This window comes from Coccinella septempunctata, chromosome 5, assembly GCF_907165205.1.
Source record: "Coccinella septempunctata chromosome 5, icCocSept1.1, whole genome shotgun sequence".
Classification (NCBI taxonomy): Eukaryota; Metazoa; Arthropoda; class Insecta; order Coleoptera; family Coccinellidae; genus Coccinella; species Coccinella septempunctata.
In genome coordinates, this window is record NC_058193.1 from 21901522 (window position 1) to 21919451 (window position 17930).

The 17930-nt window shown below is 35.1% G+C and overlaps 1 protein-coding gene across 3 annotated transcripts in view; it reads right to left on the reverse strand.

Annotated features, from left to right (window-relative positions):
* The window catches only part of LOC123313385 (RNA-binding protein Musashi homolog Rbp6), a 1061117-nt gene that overhangs the window by 279504 nt on the left and 763683 nt on the right, over window positions 1-17930 (reverse strand). For all 3 annotated transcript variants that reach the window (XM_044898252.1, XM_044898254.1, XM_044898251.1), the window contains one exon: window positions 430-522. In XM_044898252.1, the coding sequence (XP_044754187.1) occupies window positions 430-522 (93 nt within the window). The remainder of the gene's footprint in view (window positions 1-429; window positions 523-17930) is intronic.

The following is a 17930-nucleotide window of genomic DNA, read 5'->3' on the forward strand; positions in this document are numbered from 1 at the left end:
CCCGTTTCTCTGTCAGATGTCTGTACGATGTATTTATACATCATACCCGCTACTGATATGGAATAAAAGGAGCCAGCAATTCATAGCATTTCGTTGACAATTGAGTTTTGTTGCTCTGACGAGGTCAAATAAGACCGAAACCATGGTCAGCATCTACTCTTTGTCGGCGGAATGAAAATTCTGGTAATACTTCGAGCGATGGTAGTTTGTTAGTTCGATTTAGATCGTAACATTCGTTGATTTAATTATCTGCGGATGTTATGCATCTGAATTAATTCGTTTATTAAAAAAAAAACATTTGAAGTTCTCCCCCAAATTATTGAGAGTCCCCAATATATTAGCTTGAACGTTTTCGATGCTTTGACCAAGATAATGAATACTTTGGTACGATAATAAACATATTGCTCGAGGAAGGAAAGAAAAACTTACCGGTCCAAACTGTTCGAAGTAACTTTTGACGTCATCAAGGGTTGTGGGTGCTGATAATCCACCAACGAAAATCTTTTTCGTCCTAGTAACCATCTGAAAAAAAGATGAGGTTGTTAAATGGAGCAAGCTCATAATATGAATCAATATAATTATCCCACTTTAATTTTCACAATAATATGTTAAGCAGTTTGGATTATTGTATGTACATTTTATTTTTTGAATATGTAGTTTTCTTTTCGACTATAAAGCACAATCCCTTCTCAAAAACTCTCCGTGATCGACAAAATATACGAGAAAGTTATGATATTGAAATTATATGGCCAATTTTTCACGAAAATAAAATGAAAATGTTTTTATAAGGTATGTATTTCTTGTTTGTTCTTTATTTCTTGTGTTGGAAAATATTTCAGAGATAATTTAAAGCCAAGACTATCTCATAAGCGAATGAAGAAGAGAAGAAGACCCGTTTTGAATGATATTATAAAATACAAACTAGTCCGCTGAATCGAAAATTCCAGGACCGTAATAGATTGAATTTCATCAGAGCGTTTGAACTTCTCTTTCGATAGAATTCGCTACTGCATTCACAGTTTCATAGAAAAATCCAATTTGTGAGCTACGGATTCCATGTAGTTGTTTGAAGGGGTCCTTACATGAATACCGCCAGTTAAAACTACTTCACACGAGATTATTCGAGATACTGCATTGCAGTGCGGAGATGTGAAAAACCGAACTGGATTCATTAAAATACCCGGCATCAAAAATGTATGGAGGCCGAAATGAAAGCGTCATAACTCAATTGAGAGAGAGAGGAACGAATTACATCCCCACCAGGGGAACGCTCGCTATCCAACGCTATCCGAAATAACCTCGAAGGTATATGTTCGCCCATTTTTCGCTGAACGTACGGAATTAAACAAGGCGAAGCAGTTAGATTCTGTTTGATCAGTATTAAGAATTTCCCTCCGTACGTTTCAGTCGTTACGATTTATTTGAGAAATCAGCAATTTCGTCTCTTTCCCCCGTGTAGGACCGTATTATTTTCTTGATCTCGCTAACAACTCGACTCGACTCAAAAGGCGTTTTGATCGCGTGGAGACGTGCTCCAGTTTCGCCCTGTCGCTTTGCGGACTGATAGGTCGAGATAATCAGAAAACGAGTTATCGATTTGAGAGGAAGCGGAGCAAAGGTTTAATGGATCGAATGAAATATTGGATCATGTTTGAGTAATGTAATTTAATCGTTCGTTCAGGAAAACGACTGGAACTTGAGGATCGATAAGTCAACTCCCAAAAACTAGGACAGTGATGTAACTTGCAGACGCTGCTCGATCATCACAGGAGAAAATCAACACTGAATGTAAGGAAGAGACAATATTTTCTGAGCTATGTTAAAATCTAAGATCACATATCCAAAAGTATATTAAACTTTCCCCCTTTAATTACGATAGTCCCCTATGCAGCAGTTAACTAAACCTAGTTCAATAATGCTGATTTGAATGTACCCAGATTAGGCACTTGAGAGTAGGACTCATTATTCTATGAATTGATACAGCTATACTCCATTCACTTCTATTTTAGCAGTCGGTTGGCCATGGAAATTTGACACATTTCACTCTGTATAGTACGAAAATGTGGGGTTATGAAGCTTGTCAAAACATTTTTGGCTTTCAAATCAACGCTATGTTGCCCGTTCTACGTGAAAGTTTCTGTTATTTCGTATTTTATCACAATGTCGAATCTCTTCGAAAAATATGTGACGAACATAATTGAAGTTTATACAAACTGATTGAAGGCATACTGAATCCAGTTATTTGCATGGAAAATACAAGAGATCAGTATAATATCATAATATGCACTAGCTTGAGGAGAGTTAACGTTATCTTCTTCTTGGGCTTTTGGCTAAAGTTCGAATTCCTCTTACATCAGTTGTAGATTTCAAAAATATTAACCCGAAGATGAAATACATATGATGTAGTGGTTGGAAATGGGTATCTCTCGAAGGAATTAACAGATAAATTACAAGAATGTTGAATTCTTCAACATTCATCTTGAATCAATATAAGAAGAAGGAATTAAAGGAAGTGTCAATCAAGATGAACTTCACCTTTGAACAAAAATTTCACATGAATAAACAATTAGCAGGACAACTGGCGCGTATTTGTGGCTGTTCATCTTAATGCATTGATATAATAATAACAATAAGGTATTTATTGGTACCTTAAGACATTTACAATGTATAGGACTAGTCAAATGAAAAATAGAAAAATCATTTTTCGGGAACTTTTTCTACGATGACATTCATCGAAAATCCTGTAGTAAACTTTTCGCATTAATTCACTCAAACATAAAATTCTCAAATGCCGCCACTTTTTTGAGTCTCCCAATAGAAGGAAATTTTTTGTCATCCTCTTCATTCACAATCTTTCTCATTGTGGAAATATTCAGCTGAAATATAAGTCGTTTAGATTCAGATGAAACATTATATAAATTCTCTTACATTGAATATGTTCGCTACCGTCTGACGTATTGTGGATTTTAGATGATCAAGGTATAACTATTTGAATGAGCGGACTTGAATTCTAAATAGCACTTCCTGAAACCCTGTCTCTTTTTTCAATCACTTTCGGCATTTTCGTAATGAAAATTGATATTAGTTGTGGCAACGGCGTTATGACATTAACGACATTTCATGAGTGCCAACCTTACTCCGTTCTAGTTACAAAAACTTGAGAAAATTATTTCATGGCCAACCGACTGCTAAAATAAATGTGAATGCAGTATAGATTGTGTATTTGAAAATTACATTGCAACAAAGAATGAATTTTATCATTCATATAATCGATTGAAATATTCGACACAGAAGTGCAATCAACCTGTTACACTTTTATAGTGAAATGAGTTTTAAACACTCGAGGAAGGTTATGCAGTATGGTGCAAATACATACTAAAGAAATCAATTGTGGTTGATAATAATGAAACACTTCGATTTATGAGATTACGAAAATTCAACGCCGCACATAGAAACTACCATGAGAAAAAAGAAGTCTGTAGAAATACAATCGCACTGTGCTAAAATAATTTTATTACAGGTGATAAATTATCGAATGTTCTCTGAATCAGTTCCTACTAGGATTTGTCACTAGTGTGGGGACTGCGTTACTGATAAGAAAGGCGGAAGCCAGTTAAAAATTAGTGTGGCAAATCAAATATGAAACGGTCCAGTTGAATATTAAATGATTTATCACCTGTACTTAAATACTTCTCGCACTGGGCGATTGCCTTTACGCAGTCCCCTTCTGTCTCATGGCATGGCTTATGCCGGCCTTTAAATTTTCGTAACCTGTATATCTGATACCCATTCATTCCATTCCATTGCTGTATCCCGTTACCGGGAATAAATCTACAGAAAGAAGAACAAAAAAAAATTGCGGACAGACTTGTAATTTCTTAGGGCTAGTTGCGACTGTGTGCCCTCCTGTGACTAAAGAGACCCAACCGTGACCTGCAGATCCTTCCACACTCAGGGCATGGATAGTCACCAACCAGTAGTTGTTCCCAGTTATGATTGGCATTAACTAATTTTAGGGATTGATGTTGTGTATCCTTAAACCGCTTATACTGGCCTCCTGGTTTCCGGGCTCCCTCAGTGAATTCGCCATATAGAGCTATTTTGGGGAGTCTTGTGTCTTCGTTATTTGAATATCAATTGTTGTACAACTCGCCCGTTGCAAGACTTCTGCATTCGAAACTTTGTGAAACCATCTGATGTGCATTATCTGTCTTAGATGACGTTGTTGCGTTTGTTCAAACTGTTTAATATGTCGCCTGATACCCAATTTTCAAGCTTCATCAGCAAGACATTACGTCATAGGTATGTCATCGATTTTTTTATGGGGAACAATGTCATGTGACCTTGAGTCGAAGAGCTTTCAATGACCTATTCCATGGCACAATCTGATAAAATAGTATCAACTTATACAGGGTGAATACCAGCATGTTTTTGTAACTCTCGAATTACAGCGAAAATAAACTGAAAAACACAATTCTTTTCTTTGTTATTTGCAGCACTCAAATGCAGGTCTGGATAACGAGAAGTATTTTCAATCGAAATCATATTAACAGCAACGACTATTTAGAGTCGAAAGACCAAATCGTGTAAACCAATTAAATTCGAAAATGGGGTTAGCAAAAAAACCAAATCAAAAGTTTGATTATGATCGGGTGTGGAGATGAAACGAGAAACTGTAGGTGGAGTCCAGGAGACTTGCTCAGGTAGGAGACTTGAACCACCTCAAATATTTCAATTCTAATTTCGAGCTACCAGTATCGTAAATAGCTTGAGACATACTCGTAACAAGGCACAACTACTGGCGGCTCCATTTTGGCCGCCATCAGAACAGTTCGAGAGTGAAAGGGTTGAACGTGATTTCATTGTTAGGAAGTAAGAAATTGAATAATTTTTGTTTGTTTCATTGTATGAAAAGTTTAATAGTTGGGCGGTGTTATTTAGTTTTATTGCTTTGATTGAGTAATATTGTTTTACAAACGACGAGCCTTTTTAATAATAGTTGTAAAAGTTCCAAGAAAACATCTGTTGAATAGAATAGGGAGTGCGGGGACTTGACCCATGCTATGGTCGGGAGACATACAGCGGGTATCATAAAACTCGATTTCTAAAACGAAATAACTGAAACTTTTGCATTGCTGAATATATTGAAGAAGTAGGCTTTGAGATTCGTTATCTGGGCGTATAAAGATCATAATTTGATGCGACAATGATATTCTGAATGATCATGACTGAGGTATCGATTGAAAACAAATTGACGTCTATTTGTCAATCAAGCGTTGATCCTCCGATCAAGCTTTATGAAACCCGGGGATAATCATTGGTCGAAATTTCCCGCGCTGAGCTTACATAATAGTTTACTTCGAAAAAAGAAAATTGAATAGAAGAAATAAATTAAAAAAATATACAAAGGTTCAAAAAAGTAGAAAACATCTCGGAAATAAGGGAATGTGACTCTGATATAGAAAATATGTATTTCATACGCTGATATATCTGATGATAAAAACCTTCCTCTCCCATGAGTTAGGGAAACATGAGCCAAATTTAGGTTCATAAAAAAACAATTGCTGTACTCAAAATGTTCATCTCACTATCACTCTATTATTATTATCTATCGTTACCTATTTGGGCATGATATCTTCACGCAAAGAAATGAGTTGCTACCATTTACAGATACAACTTAAGTTGCTTCAGAGTGAAAAGGGGTTCAACTCTCCTGGAATTCCCATAATTAATTGAAATATTTTCCCAAATAGGTGGATAGGGAGGAAACCTTCCCAGGTACCCAGACTTGACTTCGTTTGACTTTTTTCTATGCGAGTACTGGAAAGTCAAAGTACACCAAAATATACCCGATAGTTCGAATCAGCTTATTTAGGACTTTCTTTCAGTTGAATCGTAAAAGGGTGGTGATATCTAATGAGAGGAGCTTCTAAACAAGTTCAGTACCTGCAAGAGACTGCTCTGGTTATGAATTCGAGCAAACGCGCAAAAACTTCATGTCAGAAGCCAGAGTTTCAAAATTTTAAATCGACATTCTCGCATACCCCATTTCTAATCAAATTTGTCAAAGAAAAGCAATAATCGGCAGAATTCATTGGTATATTTTGTAGTATTATGATCACATGCCACCTTAATGCAATAAACATTCAAGAATCCTGACCTAGTACTTTCCTAAAAAAATTTCAAGCTCGTTTCGCAGTGGCAACCTGGCAGGTTCATTCAATCATCACAACAACGCAACTTATTCATGAACGGTTCAAATTGCCCGCGTACAACACACCCGTGATTAGAATCGGGCACGTATTCCTATAGACTGAATATACCAGGGGATTCCTCTCATCAATCCGGTTACGGTGGGGAGCCGAGCCAACAAAATATCCCAACAATTTCATATTAACCTTTTCATAATGCACGATCCGAATGAATGCGAAATAGCGTTCGTCATATACACAAAGTATATGTTTCTCATTTATCAAGCGCAGACTAGCGCGTTGCCGCCGTTGTGCCATGTATGAACTTATTAATTAATTTCAAACAAATTGCCGTTTTGACACAGCCACTCGTAGCTCGTGTTTCGCACTACAAACCGCCTCTAATTTATGGTCGCAACAGTGCATGAGGGGACACCGCAATACGGCCGTTCCTGGAATTTTATGGGAATCCGTACACGTTTCGATCCACTTAGGACGTCATCTGTCTATCTTTCATGGGTGAATCATTTCTGGTAATTCACCATGTTGTGTGCCTATCTCAAAAATACTGTCGATGTGAACAAATGAATTTATTTTGGTTGAGTTGGCAAAATATCAATATTTCTTCGGAATTCAATTATTAGTAAAACTCTCAAACATTATTGGAGATATGAAAAATGAATTTTTAAACAGTATGCCGACTTTGTGAAACTGTCTTTTCATTGAGGACATTCTTTTCATATTCATAAACTTCCTGAATTTGTCTTTATCAGGATACGAGGATGTATTGATATCTAGTGAGCCTAGACCAGTTCTATGCATAAAAAAATATTGCGTTACCATATCAACGAACAATAACTCATTAGAAGTGTCAGTGTGAAGATTGAGATCAAAAAAGTAAACCGGAGGTACGTAAGCACTAAATCAAAAGGAAGAATATGTCCAGTTGTGAAAATCAAAAATTTGGAGTATCGAGCCATCATCAAGTACCTGTATTTAAAAGGGTTAAGAGGTAAGCAGATTTACGAAGATATGCTCAATGCCCTTGGTGATCAATGTCCTTCGTATGCGACCGTGAAAAATTGGACTGCAAGCTTCAAAAGAGGTTAATTTTCCATTGAAGATGATAACCGATCGGAAAGGCCAGTTTCTGTGTCAGTCCCCGAAAATATCGATGCAGTTCATGACATGATTTTATCAGACCGTCGAATTGGGCTAAAACGAATATCTCAAGCACTGAATATTACATACGAACAGGTTCATCATATACCTAGTTCACGTCAATTTGGAAATGAGAAAAATTGCTGCAAAATGGATCTCCAAATGTTTGAATGTTGACCAAAAGCGTGCAAGGGTAGAAGCATCGCGTTCGATCTGTGCTCGATTTGAAAACGATGTAGACTTCTTGAACCGAATTATTACTATGGATGAGACTTGGGTACATTTGTACTATCCACAAACAAAGCAACAATCGATGGAATGGCTACACTCTGGTTCTCCAAGACCTAAGAAGTTTCGTGTTCAAAAATCTACTGGAAAAGTTCTTGCTTCAGTATTCTGGGATTGCCATGGATTAATCATGATTGATTTTTTGGATAACGGTAAAACAATAACCGGAGATTACTATTTGACATTACTGACCACTCTACGGGAAAAAATTCAAGAGAAAAGACGCGGAAAGCTATCCAAAGGTGTTTTGTTTTTGCAGGACAACACCCCTGCACACAAATCTCATGTTGTCATGCAAAAAATTCTTTATATACGGGTTGAATTACTAGAATAACCCCCTTATTCATCAGATTTGCCTCTATCCGACTATCATCTCTTTCCTCAACTGAAAGAAAGCTTAAAAGATCGTAAATTTTCTTCCAACGAGGAGGTAATAAAAGCTGTGGAGGTCTGGTTTGCAGAGCAAGAAGAAACATTTTTCCTGAAAGGTCGTTTGAGACGTTGCTGGTTCGCTGTAATAAATGCATCTAATTAAGAGGAGAATATGTTCAGTAAAAAAATATTTTGACATTGAAATTTTGCAAAGAATTTTTCAATATATCCTAGTTTTCTTAGAAAATTTACAAGTTCAATATATGTATAAAATTCAATTAAATTGAACAAATAAAAATCAAACTTATTGTATTCTGTATTATTTCTTCACAATCAACAAGTTCTGAGAAACAGCGACAAATTTAACGTTTGTCTTTTCATTTTGGAAGCCCTATTAACCAGTCGGTATCGAGCATTTTCGATAATATGTATATTTATATTATGTCTCATCTGAATATGAACGACTTATATTGCTACATTTTTCTTCAAAAAAATTGTGAGAGCATAGGATGACATAGGATTTCCTTCTATTGAGAGACCCAAAAAGATGGTAGTTGAAGATTTTATTTCACGAAAAGATCTGCAACGACTAAATTGGAATTATAATTTGAAAAATGAACACTTCAGTAGTGACACCCTACTCAAATGTATGATCGCATCTTTCATATACATACTTTCAAATCCATCGTTTCAACCTCTAAATAACAAGATACAACATAGGTTACTAAAAAGATTGATAAAAATCTACCAACTTCAAAGACTACAAATTCGAGCAACTGATTTCATCAAACGCTGAGTTCGCGAAAGTAGCTAGCTAATCCAATTACCAACCACATAATAATTTAATATATCATCAGAGGAGTATTTGTCACACACAAATCTACGATACATAATTAACGAATAGAATTAACAGTCGATTCGAATCGCCAAACATCAAATTAATATGCCATTAATGAAACGTAATTTGCTGGCATGCAAACGTTTTGCTGGCAAGGTAGCGTACGCACGAGCGAACTTTCGCATTTGAACGACGGAGTTGTGGTATTAGTTATGCACTTGTTCACCAAGAAATTGATGGTTTTCGAGCGAGGGAGGCGAAAACAAGGCGATGGTTAACTTCGTTGAAACGAGCTGAGAATCGAGCTGAAAACTGTGGGTAAAATCAACAACATGACCTGGTTATGAAAAAAAAAGTATAGGATATACAGTGTGTGGAGTAAAGAATGGATAATATGGTACCTTCGAGTAGAGGACGTTGTGGAGGTTCAGAAAAAGATGTTATATGTTTAGTAAAAGTCATTCGGTTTTCAAAAAATCTCTTTTTCACTCTTTGCCACTTTTGTTGGTGGTCCGACTCCAAATGAAGGAATATTTTCAAGCTGTTTTATTGGATAGTCTTCCTGGATAGCAGAGCTAGATAGCACATCGAATGTGATTCATGATTGTTGGGGCGCATGCACATTTTTTCAAACAAATATGTAACTCAAATAGACCGTTTTAATTATTTTTTTCTTAGTTTAACCTGACGTGGTGTGAAAAAAATGTGGATACCTGAGTGCCAAAGTGAGAAAAAACATGGCAGTTTAACGTTTCATTGTGAATCCGAAATAGTATAACACATTGTACCTATTTCCAGCATTTAATGCAAAATAAAGTCCTGAATGAGTGAAGGCCTAGTTTAATGTAAACCTTGTTTTGAAAATTTTACAACTGAAAGAGACATGCAAGTAGAACAAAGAAATCATTCATAAGAAGGTGTAGAGCACATAATAGAGCTCATAGCGCCTACTTTGAACACCTTTTGTGAAATTTAATTCAAAATGATACCTATTTTTGAATTGTTATTATCTCTCGTTTCATTTCTTGATTGAACTCCACTGTTATGACATCAATATTTTCAAGTTAATTTCTAGTAATGAAGTGAATTCGAGCACTTTTGAAATGAAGAAAAAAGATTTTGAATCATTTGTGTTAGGAATTTTTTTAAGCTCCTTTTCTTAATTACAAAACTGATAAATTTCACTTCACTACTTGAAATTCACTTAAACAACATTGATTTCATATCTGTGAGGGCTTCAGAATGAACGAGAAAAAATAACCATTTTTAAATAACGTATTATTGGATTAAGTTCAACAAAAGTGGCCAATTGAGCTCTTATACATACTCTTCACCTTCTAATTAACGATTGCTTTATTCTACTTTCATGTCTCATTTCAGTTGTTGAAAATTTTCAAAACAACGAATTCCTATAATGCTGGAAAACAGTGAAATTATTTGAAAATGGAAGTCAAAATTGTGTTATGTTGGAATCTGGTAACTCTTGTACGAAATGAAATAAACCACTATAATAAATGTCTACATATCGAAGATGAATATCAGCGCTAATAAAGGTAATTGTAAACTGAATTCGTTATTATTATCGAAAATGAAATGGAAATCAAGTGAAGAATAAAAAATATTTATCGCTAACTAAATTGCGGTAACTCACATTACATAATGTAAATACCACTTCGTTTAACAAACGGAAAATGGCATGGAAAAAGTAAAATTTGTTTTTCTGATATAGTAGCTTATTTCTTAGGTTAAAATGATATATCTTATGCTTGAAAAAATTTGTCAGGTTGCCAGGGGTAGCATATCTCATTATGAAAACTTGAAATGGTTTTATCTTGCATTTTCGAAAAATTGCAGTGTCTTTCGAAGCACGTATGTAGTGATCTGAAAAACTGAAAAAAAGACTTGAAAATTCTTAGGATTTCAATTGAAAAAATCATACATTTATATCGGACGGTTTTCGAGATATATCTAGTTAAAATCATCATAAGCAGGAAATTTGTCGACAAAAGTGGCCTATGTCGAAAAGGCACACACATACAGATTATGACAATTTAGGTATAGATTCAGAATATGATGAAATTTGGATATTCTCCCTTGAAAAAGCAAGGTGAAATCGTGTTTCACCATTTTTGGACTACCCTATAATATCAAAAATAATTTTAGCTTTTCGATAAGTAAAGTCGATTCCACCAAAGTTTGAATCGTCGTCCTAGTCCAAAATTTCTAAGAATTACCGACCGATCGACTCACCCAGTATATTTTTTCCTCGGTACCGAATACTTCTGTTTAGCTTCATCCGCATGAAGATAGCGATACATGTTTCGTGGTTTAATGTTTAACTTATTAACAATAAAAATCATGCAACCCAATTTGGTTTTTAGCTCGAAACATTTGTTTGTTATGGGCACCTCCAAAGAATGAGAATAGATATACTTCATTCACTTTTATTTTAGCAGTCGGTTGGCCATGGAAATTTGACACATTTCACTCTGTATAGTACGAAAATGTGGGGTTATGAAGATTGTCAAAACATTTTTGGGTCTAAAAGCAAAGCTATGTTGCCCGTTCTACGTAAAAGTTTCTGTTATTACGTAATTTATCACAATGTCGAATCTCTTCGGAAAATATGTGACGAACATAATTGAAGTTTATACAAACTGATTGAAGGCATACCAAATCCAGTTATTTGCATGGAAAATACAAGAGATCAGTATATCATAATATGCACTAGCTTGAGGAGAGTTAATGTTCGTTATCTTCTTTGGCTTACATCATTTGTAGATTTCAAAACTAATAACTCGAAGATGAAATGCATATGATGCAGTGGTTAGGAATGGGTTTCTCCCGAAGGAATTAACAGATAATTACAAGAATGTTAAATTCTTCAACAAAAATCATCTTGCATCAGTGGAAGTAGAAGGAATTGAAGGAAGTTTCAAGTTAAGATGAACTTCACCTGAACAAAAATTTCACATGAATAAACAAGTAACATGACAACTTGCGCGTATTTGTGGCTATTCATCTTAATACATTGATATAATAATAATAATTATGGGTATTTATTAGTACCTTAAGACATTTACATTGTATAGGACAAGTCAAATGAAAAATAGAAAAATCCATTTTAGGGAACTTATTCTCCGATGACATTTATCGAAAATCGAAAGTAAACTTTTCGCATTAATTCACTCAAACATAAAATTCTCAAATGCCCACTTTTTTGGGTCTCCCAATAGAAGGAAATTCTTTGTCATCCTCTCCATTCACAATCTTTCTGATTGTGGAAATATCGAGCTGAAATATATGTCGTTTAGATTCAGATGAAACATTATATAAATTCTCTTACATTGAATATGTTCGCTACCGTCTGAAGTATTGTGGATTTTAGAATATCAGGGTATGACTATTTGAATGAGCGGACCTGAATTCTAAATAGCACTTCCTGAAACCCTGTCTCTTTTTTCAATCACTTTCGGCGTTTTCGTAATAAAAATTGATATTAGTTGTGGCAACGGCATTATGACATTAACGACATTTCATGAGTGCCAACCTAACTTCGTTCCAGTTACAAAAACTTGAGAAAATTATTTCATGGCCAACCGACTGCTAAAATAAATTTGAATGAAGTATAGCTAAGAAAATTATGGCAACGAATGTCTCATGAACGTAGAACCAGGTGGAAGACCACCTAGAAGTTGAAAAAAATACAGAAACAGGTATAGATGCAAGACGTCTGCAAGAGGAAGAGTGAGAAGCAAAAAATTTAAGATGGGAAACAAGAAACGTCAAAACCACGCATTTATAATACTCATATAGATACAAAAATTTGATAACGATATATCGCTTATTCGTCGAAACGAGTCAAAACGAATGGAAGAGAACGAAAGTGACCATAAACGAACGTCAAAGGAATCACCAAAAGACCGTCCTTAATGAATTCGGCAAACGAATCATAAATAATTCACTTAAAACCGAAATATTCGATTCCGTACAATCGACGAGTAGTACGCGGCGAAACGGGACGAGAAATGGGAAATTGTGCGAAATTTCCACGAAACGTGATTAGCGAAATTTCCGCTGAATTTCGAACGGCCATTTTTCCACGCAGGAATGTTGTTTGTTTTAATCTGATTGTTAGACGGGATCTTCGTCTCGTATTTGTACACGACTGGCACGATTAATGGAGTTATGCTGGGATTCCGGGAAATATTAGTCATTTCATTAAACGGGGAAATAAATGAGGGTTTTGAATTGTGAAACGATTTCAGATTTTAAGTGAATGTTCGTATCAGACGAAGAAAGGTGAAATTCAATCAATTATTAATCTATAGGTTCGAGAATCGCAGATTCTTCCAGAGAAGGAAAACCTTTTTTTCATGTAGCAGCAAAATTGAAATAAACTAGATTGAAAGTAGATCTACTTCAAAATGGATCAGAAGATTTGTAGATTCAATGCACTGGCTTCGAACCAGAGGCTTATTGAATCAAAACAAAATTTTCTTCGTTTCTCGATGTTGACGAATGAATGATACTAACTTTAGTAACGGTAGTGCTGATGCTTGTAAACGCGACAGTTGAAGTTCAACGAAAAAAATTTTTTCCCTATCTTGTAAACAACTGCATGACGTTCCGTGAATCTTTCCGACTATCGCATTTATCGACAGGTACTGTTATGGTTCGAGTTTTACCAATATAATTTGGTTAGTTTGTTCAATGAGCGTGAGATTTTTGTTGAAATAGGAATATTTTCGATTCGGTCCTGATATAGCCATTTTGTATTTTCATAATGAGCTGTGCCACATCTGGAAAAACAAAATTATCTTCAGAAGAACTGGCGAAATCTGTGACACTACACATCTGTGGATCTTTAAAACAGAGTTTTTCCCAACCGAAAAACCCAATTTTTCAAATTTCACTCATACTTTTTACTTTTTGAACATCAAATTACTCGGAAATTATAGGAGAAAATATGAAGAATACTTTTATTTCACAAAACGTTCAAGTATTCATTAGATTATGAGATAGTGTCCAACTCAGTTTCAAGAGTTGGGTTCTTCAAAATTTCGGCATTTTTATGGTACGGAATGATTATAATAGGAAAACTGGAAGAAGTAGGCGATATCTTGCGTTCGAGAAAGATTCATCAAATAAATGAAAAACAATATTCTGAAATTCATTCGATGACTGAGAGTTTGTGAGGTAGAACTAAAAATAACATTTTTTGAGATGTTTCAACAGCCGTTGATGTTTCAACATCTTTTGAACCTTGCAGATTCGGAAAAAATTGTGAAAAAAAGAGGTATTCTTGACCTCGATAATCTACTTTTAAAATATTTGTACGAGTCAAAGGCCCACCCTGTATGGGGATCATAGATGCTTATAGGATTTGAAAATATATGATGTTATGGTAACAGAAAAAAAAAAGGAAATTTGTCATTCAATATTTCAGAAAAGTCATTTCGGAATTGAATATTCCTTTAAGTTGCGATTTCGATTAAAATAAAAGGATTAAACGAATGGTAACAGTACCTTCTCTAGTTTTCGCGAATGAAACATGAAAACGAAAAAATTTGTAGAAAAAAATATCACATATTTAAAATAACAATGTTCAAACAAAAAAGTTGAATAATTTGAAACGAATACTCAAGCAAAACTGCTCACAAAAAGGATTTTTTGACTGATTATAATTTCAGAAAATAATAGAGGACAATGTTTTTCGGGTATAATTTTGGGAATTTTTCTATTCGTTCGAACAAAAAAAAAATCGAAAAACCGCAAATAATGCCAATTTAAAAAAAAAGTGCAATCGTGATTTAGAATTCATCGATAAGTAATAGAAAAAAATTTTTTCGCATATAATACAAGTTCCTCTCCACAAATTATGTCCTAAAATGATGAAGTTATTCGTGGTTATGGAGATTGTAAGGGATGATACTTGAAGCTAATTATTGCAGCCATTATTTTATCCAGTGAATATTTATATAATTTGTAATTCCTCTACTGCACTAACATTCTTCTGAATTTTCCAGAATTCTTGACGAATCCACCGAAGTGCAGAAAGAAAATTTCTCAACATAAAACGAAGGATAATGAAGGAACCCTAAGAAGCAATTAGGAGAAATTGAACAGGCACAACCCTCTAAGAAATATCAACCTTAGACACGTGTTTCGGGCTTTCGGCTCCCATCAGTATGGCAAAAATGTGCATAGCTGAACAATGCTTGCTGGCTTCAGTTTGTTGACTCCGTTGATTTGTTATGTGATATTCCACCAAGCCAAGATTTTTCTTCCCTTAGAATTTTTCTTGTTATCATTTCAAAAAATGGAAAACGAAAAACGGGTATATTCAAGGCTCTAGGCCATCTTGAGCTGAAAAAAATGGAAAATTTTTATAAATCGTTTCGTACATCGGTATTGCACTACACCGTGAATCCATTTAAATATCTATTCGATTTGATACAGGTTTCCGTAACTAAAGTATATATTTCAATCCAATTAGCAGTGTCGTAAAATATTTCAACCCAGTTTCCGGACTATTTGATTGATCATTACTGTTTTAACCATTTTCGCAACGCGGTTGTGTAAATTCTGAACGATTTTCAATATTAATGAGCTAGCAGAAACTGAATTCATGTTACCCGAAAATAATCCTGGATAAAAATCTCCTGGAAAAATGAATTCCGCACAAAATTCTTATTAATTCCACAGGTTGCCATCTCCATTTTGCTCAATATAAGTTTTCTCTTTTGTGATAGGTCTAAAACGTATATGCCATTTTGAAGGCAATAAATACGAATCCATGAAAATATAAGCCAAGAAAAGGGATTTTTAATCTTCTGTGCATCGATGTTTTTGGGTTTCGTACGACAGAAAACCCCACGATTCCAATTTTTTCTACGTCAATCAATCTACGGCAACTCATTTCGTATTACTCCACAACCTAGAACATGCTGCTACATTTCGACCACGATTTCGCCAATTCAATTGTACGTATCTGCTCATGCATGAGTTTCCATTCCTGCCAGGTCGATCCGCTTTGTTTCTGCCTGAATAGCGGGCACTACAGTTCGCTTTTCGTTGTCCCTTCCTGACCTCTTTCACTAACGGAGAAATCAGTCGACTCGGATCTTTCTGACCGCCAATCGTTGTCACTTGATTGCGCCAAGCGTTAAAGCATACGAAAAAACTCGATTACGCACAGGCCAGCGCGCTACGTCCCATCCTATGGGTTTTTTGAATATCCGGATCCCTTTCCGATATCCATTTGTAGTATAAATTCAAATGGTCATGCGAACGAAAACTGCGAAAAAAGGAAAGGATCTTTTCACCCAGTCTATCAAGAGAATTCATCTTCCGAATGTGAATTCATTGAAATTTCATTTAGATGGATTAAGTGATAGTGGATATTTAAATAGGTAGATTTCTTCAATACTTTCGTCAGATGTGTGGTTATGGATTTTGCCAGATCATTATTTTATTGTAGTTCTGGAATGTTTATCTCTATTGTCGTGAATCTCGTTCTACAATTGTAGAAATTGAAAACTGATGTATTAGTCGATTCTGCCTGTAGCGAATACAGGCATTGAACTAGAATTGGAAGAATTATTAATACGAATTGAAAAATAATGAATAAGGTCCGAAAAAAAAACATCATTACCCGAAGAAACTTTGGCGAATACGAAACACGTGTAATAAAAAACTAATAAAACTAATGAAAACCCAATCATAGTAAAAACCATGCAATTCGATTTTTTCAGTTCTGTCATCATCAATCACATTAATTCAGTAAGTTAATGTATAGTCCTCTGAGATTCCGGCTCACAAAATACTGATTCACAAATACCAGAACAATTACCAATTCCAGGGTTGGCAGAACAAAGCAGTTCTATTAATTTTTGTTCATATTCAACTTATTATAGAGACGTTAGAAAGTTTCCTAGTCACCTTGCAATCGGGATTTTTGAATTGATAATTTCATCTTGAGGTTTACGATCTTTGTGGCAGTCATTCAACGAAGTCTATTAGCATCATTAATCACCTAAGTCTTATTTTTTGAGGCGCTTAAGGTTTTCTGAAAGCCGAGAGATTATCATTCTCATAGTGAGCCCTTTTACAATAGGGATATACAACCTGTTTGGTCCCTCGTGCTGACGGTTTTCACTCAGGTTGCAATGGTTGCAAGATGATGGAAAGTAACAAAGACCTACTTTTGGTCAAATAAACACTTTTTTCACTGAACTGAGCTTCTCAGGCATACTTTCCATAATCTTTACCCAGAATCTTGACGGATCTCTGCTCGTTTGTGATCGTTTTCAAATAAGTTACGCGCACAGCTTTTATTATGGTTTGGAAAACCATAAGGTGCCTTTCCCAGATCTCATAATCTGAGAGAGCCTGCTTTTTCCCCTCTCGATCTCGGAGTACGAATGAAAAGAAGAATATTTTTTTGTTATCAGAAAGACAAATAACGTGCGTTCAAAAAAAATTCATCTTCAAGAAGGCTATGGAATTTTTGTGACGCAACGTATGTCTTTTCTTAAATTACTTCATCTTCCCAAGATGTGAACAATGATGACATCTCTTCATAACCTTTTTAGGGCTTTCACTTCCAATCTCTGAAACAAAATCAATTAAAAATGAAATCAACGATTTGCTCCTGCGTAAATTCTTGAACTAATTGGGAGTGAAAACCCTGAAAAGTTTATGAAGAGATGCAGAATCCTCCCAGAATAAATTTCAATCGATAAATGATGACATTAGCCTATGTCTGGTAATTTTGTATGTACAGTGGACAGGAAAAGTTACTTGCAGATTTATCTCAATCTGCGAAAAGCATTTCTTTCATCGACTCAGGACACAAGAGTTTCAGGTTTCAGTGTCCTTCTTTAATTTAAGTAGTTAAGTAGTTTAGTAAGAAAAATTCTACTTTTTGCTCCTCCTCAAATCTTCTGACATGATTCTTCAGGATTCTTGAAATGAGGCCTTAGGAAAAAATCACACGTGTGATATGACACGAGCATGGACTAAATTCATGTTCGGTTTGAGACAATTCATCAAAATTAAATTTTACGATAAAAAGA